Source organism: Cygnus olor, chromosome 5 (genome assembly GCF_009769625.2).
Source record: "Cygnus olor isolate bCygOlo1 chromosome 5, bCygOlo1.pri.v2, whole genome shotgun sequence".
Taxonomy (NCBI): Eukaryota; Metazoa; Chordata; class Aves; order Anseriformes; family Anatidae; genus Cygnus; species Cygnus olor.
The window spans coordinates 46,467,255-46,476,826 of NC_049173.1; the positions used below are offsets into that span (position 1 = coordinate 46,467,255).

The window sequence follows — 9,572 nt, forward strand, 5'->3', positions numbered from 1 at the left end:
CCGAGCGCTCTGCGCATGCGCCTCCACCCTCCCTCGCCTCACCGCCCGCGCCCCTGCATTGGCTATTCCCCGCTTCCCTCCGGCCTGGCCCAATGGCAGCGCGCCTTGTTGAGGGGTGACGGGAAGAAGGCGTCGCCGAGGGGCCGCCCTTTCCCTTTCTCCGCCGGGCTGCAGCGGCGAGCGCACGTCCCGGGCCCCGCTCCCGCAAAGTGAGCGCGGGGAGGCCCCGGCCCCCCCCGGGCCCCGCGGCAATGGACGCGCCCGGCTGGCGGCCGCGGGGGGCTGGGGCGGGGCCTGGGCGAGTCCACTCGGGGCGCGGGGGGGGCGATGGCGGCGGCGGCCATGTGCGCCTGGGCCTGCCGGGGGGGGTGGTGTCGAGGGGAGGTGGAAGCGCGGCCTCCGCTGCGTTGTGTTTAAATAGGTGGTGGAGAAATAAGTCCCGGTGGGGAGGGGGTTCGTGGGGCGTTTACCCGAGTTCCGTGCGTTAAGGCTGTGCGTGTTGCAGGATGCGTTACGTCGCGGCCTACCTGCTCGCCGTCCTCGGCGGCAACGAGGCGCCCACGTCCAAGGACCTGAAGAAGATCCTCGACAGCGTCGGCATCGAGACGGACGATGAGCGCCTGAACAAGGTGGCGTTGCCTTCTCCTCTCAGAGATACGTGGCTGCGCCCCAGCAGCCCCTTCAGCTTGCTGCGTTACCGTCTTCTGTATTTTGTCCTCGTTGTGTCAGGCGGAACTAGGTGGGCCTTGAGGGCCCTTCCAGCCCGGTGACTCTGTGGTCAAACCTTGGAGCTGCTCCCTGGTCCTTAGTACCCTTGTGTTTCCCTTGCTGTCGACTGGGTCTGCTTTTTTTGGGGGGCTCTCACAGATAATTACATGTGTGATTTCCAAAGCACCGCTTAGCTAATCAGAGCTGCTTTGTGCAACGTTTCTGTAGAAGCCTGGCTTTCTAGTTTAACTTCTGTCATCTGGAAGTACCTCTGTCAGTTGTTGATGCCTTCTGACTATTAAACCTAATAATGTTCAGTGGGGTAGCAGCTACAGATACATATTTACTGAAAGTTTGTTCTATTCCTACATAAGGTGTAGCTTGCACTTAAGCATTTAATTTTGGCTCTTGGTCAATTTCTGATTGAAAGTGAACGCTTCTGAAGGCCTGATACACAGCAATAAATTCTTACTTAGCGTGCTGCGAGGAAGCTTTTGTACCTTCACCAGGAAACATAGGTAAATTTTAACATGGACAATAGAGATCTTCAATAATATGTAGGGAAACTTTAGAAGTAAATGCTGGAATGATTATGTTGAAAAATAGTCTTTTTAAGAGGGGTCTTAGTGGGAATGTTTGTTGTGATGTAGCAGACTTCCAGCCCTTGGGGAATGAAGAAGAAATGGCTGTGGGGGTGGCTGGGGGAAGTCTTAGCACCTGCCCTGTACATCCGTGTGGTGTTTCTGGAGAGATGGAGGAAGAACAGTTACTTTCCCAGCTGGAAACTGTTTTTCCATTGGCCCAACCCAGTGATGAGCTGAATCAGCCAAGAGCATCCTCACATGATTAGGGATGTTGGCTTGAACTTGTGGTGCTCCTGCGAAACATCAGGGCCTTCAGCCTTGGCTTGCTTACATCTCTTTAATTCTTCTATGAACTCGTTGGTTTCTCTGATCTCCATTATCTAGAAAGCATCTTTGAAATCTGTGTTGATCATGATTAATTTATTCTGTTTGCACTGGCTGTGTCTATTGCGAGTGCAGATCTAGTGGAGTCTTAAAAGCACCCTGCAGATGAAGCAAGTGTACAGGCACGGCATTTCGCAGGCTGCACGCTGCATCAGCAGAAGGTGCACACTGAAAACCTCCCTTTGGTGACTGCAGCGTTCAGCGCTGACCCCTAAAGCAGGAACTCACTAGGAGTATCTGTGGCATACCCCTTTTTTTATTGCAAGTATTTGCATGCTTTAGCAACTTGTATTTTCGTGTGCTGCTTTCCTCATCCCTGCTTATACAACAGCGGTAGTAAATCTGGAGTTGGGACTCTGTGTCCTAAGGATACAATAACCAGCGTGGCTCTAACATTTGGTAATGCTAGGAACAGGACCCTGCGGTTGCTGGTTTGGTGCCCAGTGCCTCAGAGGCTCCCCGTGGACGTTAAGCAAGAGATGCTAACAGTCCCTCAGCGACTAATAGGCCGTTAGTGGGGTTTCCCAGCTGGCTCCACCATGTCTGTGTATCCCGCCTTTTGTAAGGCCCACGGATTCGTTATGAATTTATCGTAACAGATTTCACGAAAAAGCTTTTACAGAAAAATAGGAAAGGTGTAGATGGAGTTCTTGTTTCAGTGTCCTCTTCCTTCCCCTGAGAAATAAGGAATGTGGGAGCTGTGCGAGCAGCAGGATGGAGGCGTTGCATGTTGTGATTAATCAGTGCTTGTTTAAATGTAGCTCGTACTCATGCTGTTTTGAAGCTATTAACATTTTAACTCTAATTTACAGGTTATTAGTGAGCTGAATGGAAAAAACATCGAGGATGTCATTGCTCAGGGTAAGTACAGTCTCTGAGTGTCACAGATAATTGCCTCTACTACTTCAGGAACTTGAGAGCACAGAATTGCCGCCAACTCCCCGCTTATTCATCGGTTTCCTCGTGCGGTTGAGGACTTCCATGCTGGATCCCTGTCGAAATGGCTGAAATCCAGCAGGTCCATTCTAATTCCTCGCAGGTTGGTGCCAGTACCTGCTGGGTTTCGCTTGTGGACCACATTAAACTGGAAGACTTAAATGTGTCTGAGCTTACTGGTAGTTTGCTCGTGACGTGGCTTTCTGGACATGCTGAATGAAGAAGGAATTAGCTCTCCTTCCATACTCTTATAATAAATTTTCTTTGCGTTTACCCACTTGTTACACACTAATTACGTAAAATAGGAAGAAGAGACTGTTAAATGTAATTAAGTGCCAATTGACTTTAAAGGCACAGTTACACCCTCAGTGATTAACGCAAGCATCTCCAGCGCGTCTCTCTGTCGGAGCTCCCCGCGTCTGGCACTTCCTTCTCGTGAAGGCAGGACTCTGGGCGCTGACTCTGTGCTCTTACCTGCTGGCTCTCACTGAAGCTGGGACTTACAACATTGCTTGACTGTGTCAGAGGGCTAAAATAACGCAGAGCTGAGGTAGCGCAAAGGTCTTCATATAATTGACTTCTATTTTTGCAAATACTTAGGCACAAGGGAACTCTTAGGCATATATTGGCTTAAAGGTTGCCAGCACTCTGCCTGGCGTTGCTGTTTTGAGCGGTAACAGGACATTTCTGTCCGTGTGGTCTGAAGACCTAAGAGAACCATTATGCGAGTGCTTACAACACATTTAAGGTTTCTCTTTATGTAAGACTTTCTTAAAATAAATTGTTTCTTAGAACATATTGACATGTATATGAAACATGTTTGTTTACTTGGCAAGCTGATTAGAGCTTGAAGTAACAAGGAATTATTTAGAAATGGATTCCCAGAAATTGGAATACAGGCAAATGTACTGTGTACGTGACCTCTGAGTGCCAAGGGAGCCTTGGTATGTGACAAGCAGATGCCAGAGAGCTCGCTAACGTGCTGAAGACGAGCATAAATCAGAAGTGAGTTTGCCAATCTCAGAGGAGACGCAATAGGTTTCATAGGGTGTTGGAAAATTTGCTTAAAATGCTGTACTCTTTGCCATAAATGTCTTCTCCCCTCTATGGCCCCAGTCATGCCCTCAGTTTTCCATACCCTTTAAAAAAAAAGACTACTTGTGTGTTTGGGGGGGGGGGGACTGTATACGGCAGAGAGCTTATTAATGGGCTGTCGTTGGGTAAGCTTTCATTAGGAATTATTTTGGTGAGGCTTCTTTGTTAGTTTATACTTTCTTACAGGTGCAGCTTCGTGCTCCTCTCACTAACAGTGACTGTTCGGTCTGTGATCTGCAACCTGATTTTTCTTGCACATTTTTTTCCCTCTTCTTGTCTGCCTGTGCTTACGATGAGCGTTTAAATCCTTTCCCTTCTGTCCCATTCAGGCAATGGCAAGCTTGCCAGCATGCCGGCTGGGGGAGCTGTGGCAGTTTCTGCTGGAGGGGTCTCTGCTGCTCCTGCTGCAGGTGCTGCCCCTGCTGCCGGTGAGTATGGATGGAGAGGGGTTGTTACAGGGCGGCTCCCTTTTCCCTGTTAAAATCCTAGTGCTGAAGTCCAAATTTCAAGGTCTTCCCACTTTGGCAATTCGCTGTGTGATTGAAATGTGGACTAAAAGGTTATTTTTGCCATGGGCGATGAGAAATGTTGGCTCTTTTTTATTCACCTTAAGTTTGTTCCGTCTTAGAACGGAAAGTCAGACAGGCTTTACTGTGTAAAGGGCATCCCCTTGGTATCAGTGTCTGTGTCCCCGCAGTGTTTGTATTTCCCTATTGGAAGGGGATGGCAGTTGTGAAGGTGAACTGCGGAGGCTGAAGTGCCATTAACGTGGAAGCTGAGGACACCAAAATGTTGCTTAAAAGTCTCTGCGAAAATATAAATACTGACCATTGTCTTGTCTCCTCTTCTTCAGCTGAGGAGAAGAAAGAAGAGAAGAAGGAGGAATCTGAAGAATCTGATGACGACATGGGATTTGGCCTATTTGATTAATTATTTGTTATACAGAAATTATTAAAACTGTTTGTTTTAAATGCTTTTTTTGTTTATTATTATAACCACACAAATGCTACTGGATTCAGACAGCTGTTCTTTAAATAGCTCTGACAAAGCTTTGGTGTTTGGTTGGACCAGATGATCTTGAAGGTCTTTTCCAGCCTTAATGATTCTATGTTTCTATGAATTTTATGAGCAAGCCATGGGACTTTACTCTCAAAGTAGTCAGAAATTGCTAAGCTTGTTTGAATCGGGATGCTTGTTTTTGGTACTCCTCCCATCTATTAAATAGTATGTGACAGCTGAATTTACCTGACACTAATTGAAATTCACCTCCATACTATTGCTGTCTCAATTATTAAGGAAAGTCCTATCCAGCAATAAAAAAAGTTTATTTGGGGGCATCTATCTAATCAGTTCTACAATATACAAAACCATTTGAATGGAGAGCAAGTCTAAATTAGTCCAGCAATGTAATTTCAGAGTTAGTTATAATTTTTGTAAACATCTAAAACATCCCTGAGTTCACTGCTGCTTCAGATTTCCAGGATCCAGGCACAACAACAATAAAAAGCTTCTCTATACTTGGATTTCATGTGACATCCGCAGGGTTAACGTAGAACCTCTAACAAAAAACACGCTGTGTGTCCTGTTGTTCTTCTTGGCACCCCGAGATCAGTGTCAGGATGGTCTCTTCATATTCAGTGTCTCTTCTGGTGGCAGCTGAAATACCAGGACACAAATCTCCTTGATGAGAATAAAAACCAAAACATTTTATGACGAAAGTAGTATTTTTGGAGAACTGAATGTGATCTCTGGTGTACCCAGAAGAATGTAAGCTTGGGAGGACAGTAAATGTTGCTTTTATAAGCTGCCGCATGCTAGGAAACGATTCCAGCAGGCAACTTCCAGTGACTTCTACAGCGGTCCTTGGCTGTCGCCACGAGTAGGTAGCGTACACGTGATGATCTTCCCATGCCAAGTCTCCGCAGGTAGAGTCAGGAGAGGGACCCTGGAGCACTCTGCACTATAAAGCTTTGCCAGCGTAATTAAGTTGTGGAAAAAAAAAAGGCACTAGCTGCTGCTGCTATGTTGGTTATGAGTCACTGGACAAAGCACGGCAAGTACTTCTGAGAGGGCAGATGGGTGAAATCCAAGTAGGAAAAACTATTTTATCTCCCTCTGGTGTAATGAGAGAAAACGCCCTCTCCTTCGCAGCAGCCAAGGGAGAGGGCAGTTGAAACTTTGATCCTCGGACCTCAAAATGGCTGTCACTTAAGCAACTAACCCTTCCTGACCTTCTGTGCGTGCTGCGAGGAGGAACGAAATGCCAATGTTTCTCATCCTCTGAAGTCCTAGCGTGGTGATTTGTGTGCTAGTAATGAAATTTGCTTGTGTTTGCTCAAGTTCTCTGTAAGAATGGCTGTGGTTCGATACTGGAAAGGGTGCAGGTATACCTGTGCTGCTTTCCTCGCTGATTTCTCCATTTCAGCTCACTGGGAAACCGCGGTTCCTGGCTGTGGTTTTACAGGGAGCGTCCCCTGACCTGCTTCCTTCCCTTTCTTGGCTGCTACGAGTGAATGTTTTTACGAGGAAGATCTGTGCCTGGCATCCCACTCAGCGGGGTTTTTCCACGCACAAACTAATTTGTTTCAGTAGCACAGCTCTTCCATGGGTTTTTGCTGTGCCCAGGGCTGCGGGATGGCGCTGAAGCCTGTCCTGCCAGCCGCTGGCTACTGCGGTTAGCAGCAGCCAGCTGCTGGGGAGAGGGGAGGAACGTACCCTGGGAGGACTCCGGCTACACCCAGCCTAACTTCTTCCTTCCTCTTCGTCTTCTACTCCTTCTCCCTGTGACCGATTAGACCTCGAGTGACAGACGCGATCTTGTGCTGCGTGTCCTACTATGACCTTTAAGCACCTTCCTGAAGGTGCATCGTTCTGATGAGAATTATCGCTCCTTCTGCTTTGAGGAGAGGGATCGTGTGAGGGAGAAAGCACTGAAAATACAGCATTTATTACACTGCCACAGAGAGGCAATATATTTTACTTAATACCCTGCAGGTTTTCTTTATGGAGCCCGGAGAATTTCTACTACTACAATTCTCTACCAGAGCTGTCTACTCAGAGCTTTCACACATTTTTCAGAATTTGATGCAACCTCTTGCATGGTGAACATTTCTTCCAAGTGCAAAATCAAGGCGTTTCAAGCTTTCTTCCCCTGTACCTAGTATGAGGTGGTTGTCGCCTGATCGGTTTGTACACGAACCCGGTGTGCCTGGAAATCTGCTGCAGGCTTGTCTGGTGCTCTGGGTGGAGTTCACCACTGATGATCTCAATGAGCTTCACCTACAAAGGAATTGGGACCCCTACTTCTGCTCTTTGGATGCTGTTTCAAGTTTTCAAGTGTCACTGTCTCCTTTTCAGGCTTATCAAATGGTTTCCAACGGCAGGGATAGCAGTGGGATAGATGTGCTGAATTCCAGGATGCTCTCATAGAAAATGAGTGCCTGTAAAGACCTAGAGAGGTGGCCTAGTCTGTCCCCCTGCAGAATCAGTTTTAGAACAGATTTTTCCTGACTTCTTCAATATAGAAACCTCAAAGGTGTCGAAGGGAAAGGGAAGGACAACCTCGGGCCTGGAGGTTACACCGCTAACTGATTATTACTAAATTGATTGTAGGGGAGAGTGATGTAGTCATAGGCTTGACGTTGAAACACGTGAGCTTTCCTCGCTGGGACTGCTCCATCTCAAATCAGCCCTGTCTGAAAACCATTCCTTACATCCTTACAAACACCACTGGCCAGGGAGTGTGACATGACATCTCCACTACTTGGAAAGCAGTGAGAACGTCCTGGACACAACTGGGAAGTAATAAGCAACGGATCCCTGGGGGACACTGTCAAATTAGCTGGTTTCACTCTTACTACTAAGGCCCAATTTTGCAAGCTGTTTTCATGCATCCCAAACGCAGTAGCTTTCACTTACGTAGAGCAGCGATACCTGAAGCAGCTTTCCTAGAAGGAAAAATCCAGTTCCCAGAGAGCAGGACAAACAGACTGCCCCATTGCATCAGGAGATGCTCCTGTTTGCCGTGGATTGGTCTGATACATCTCACAGGTGAGAAAAAGACATCAAAGTCAGGCTTGCCACTGACCTTCACAGCCTCTGGGGTTGGGCTTCATGACCAGTGCCCCAGTCCTGTGACCACAGGCCACAGTATTAAAGAAAGTAACATGCTGAAAACAACAATACAACAGACTCTCAGCTTCCACTTAAAATTATTAATTCCCTTTTGCCAACCAACAACCAAGGTCTTGCCTGAAAACAAAACAACACAACAGCAGCAAAGACTTTGCTTGTATGTAATTATCTCATATGTGGTATGTTATTATCTCAATCTACTGGCTGCTCACAATTCAAAACTAGAAAAAAATAAACCAAAAAAACAAAACTAGAAAACCAACGTGACAAATAGGAATTGCACGGGAAGTTTTCTCAGTTCTATCACAACATGTAAGGGCAGGAATGAACTTGCAGTGTTCTGATAGGAGTTTAATACACAGGAAAATCTGCTTGACCTAGTTTATTGCAGGATTATGAACATTTCTCTGGCTGTACTTTCTTACTGAGGAGAAAAAGATTAGTTTAGGGGGATAATTTGTTTTGGAGGAAAACGCAGTCGCTTTTTGCCAGCTTGCTAGCACCAGTACCCAGGAAGCGCTCAACAAGAGATTACCATTCACAAGGCTGCTTTTCAACAACCCATTTCAATAGTGCAGCAATAACCTGCTCAGATAGGTAACACTGAGAGGTAACCACTCGAGGCAGAGTGGTGTAAAAAACTAAGAATGAGACTGCTACTGAGAACTAAAGTGAAACTAACCTCATTATTGTCACAGCATTGTTTTGTTTTCCAAACACAGTAGGAACCTTACGTTTTGTGAAATGCTGACAAAAGAGGAAGCAATGTTAGCTTGAGAACAAAGCTGTTCTTGTGGTTGCCAGTGTTAAGGAGGTTTCTGCAAACAAGGTTCAGTTCAGCTTTAACACACATTTCCTCTAAAGCCACAGACCAGTGACTAGTTGTCCAGCTGCACAGTTCTGAAAAGTACAAGACAATGTTTTCTTTGGATTTGGCCACATGGAAAACATTTTTCAGCATCCCCAAAAGAACAAGGTGAAAGCACTATGATTACCTTGGTGCTGAAGGGTAAGAAGGGCTTTTAAGAGGGATACGGCTCAGGTGTCCCAATACTCCTCTCTCCAGGTGGAAGAGATGAGGGTTGACAAGGGTCATATAAAGATACCCAACATAAGGGAGGAAGGAAATTGCAAGAACAAGTAGAGGTTTGAGAGGAAGTCAGAGAAGGAGGGTTATGAGGTATAAACAGGGAACTTAAAACCTTTGAGAGGCTGCTTCCAGTGGAAGAAAGAGGAATGGGGCTACCTTGATGAATTTCACTAACATAATTAATGAAACTCCTGTGGGGAGGAAGGCTTAGTCTGAGAGCTCTTAAGGACAGGTATAACCCTGAATGAGGTCCTTCTCTTGGTAGAAAATGCCTTTACCCTATATTGGTGCTATTAAGAAATTATTTATGCTCTTTGTACCTCCAAGCCTCCCTCCTGGTAATAGTTTCCTTACCTAGAGTTGAGCAGCTGCTTCTCTTGCCATGCTGAACCTTCTGATGTCCCTGTAAACGTTCACTTATCTAATGAATTGAATGACTAAAGTCTGTCTTACCTATGACAAGAGGGTCATTCCACCTTCTGAGATCTATGCTGATCTGACAGCACTGGCTTGCAGCCCTGCTGTGAGCTGATATAACACAGGCTTGTTTAGAAGCACTAATAAAACTTGCAGTCACTTTTGTGAAAGGTAAGCAACTGTGTTTTGGTGAGTTTAGAGGCGGGCTCAGGAAACTGTTAGGA

General features: G+C 46.4%; 1 protein-coding gene and 1 non-coding gene across 2 annotated transcripts; both read left to right on the forward strand.

Moving 5' to 3' along the window:
• Positions 1 to 47: 47 nt before the first annotated feature.
• RPLP2 (ribosomal protein lateral stalk subunit P2) lies at positions 48 to 4,678 on the forward strand. Its single transcript, XM_040559010.1, has 5 exons — positions 48 to 209; positions 506 to 629; positions 2,489 to 2,537; positions 4,037 to 4,135; positions 4,561 to 4,678. The coding sequence occupies exons 2-5, from the start codon at positions 507 to 509 to the stop codon at positions 4,635 to 4,637; spliced, it is 348 nt and encodes a 115-aa protein (XP_040414944.1). The 5' UTR covers positions 48 to 209; position 506; the 3' UTR covers positions 4,638 to 4,678.
• Positions 2,693 to 2,825, forward strand: LOC121071838. The gene has a single exon (XR_005820819.1). It is a non-coding gene; the product is annotated as a small nucleolar RNA SNORA52 (small nucleolar RNA).
• Positions 4,679 to 9,572: the final 4,894 nt, after the last annotated feature.

Bases quoted from the DNA above. Each gene is read 5' to 3' on its own strand.
- RPLP2 (XM_040559010.1), top strand. From the start codon at position 507: ATGCGTTACGTCGCGGCCTACCTGCTCGCCGTCCTCGGCGGCAACGAG. The intron at 630-2,488 runs GTGGCGTTGCCT...TCTAATTTACAG, and splicing joins ACGATGAGCGCCTGAACAAG to GTTATTAGTGAGCTGAATGG. The intron at 4,136-4,560 runs GTGAGTATGGAT...CCTCTTCTTCAG, and splicing joins AGGTGCTGCCCCTGCTGCCG to CTGAGGAGAAGAAAGAAGAG.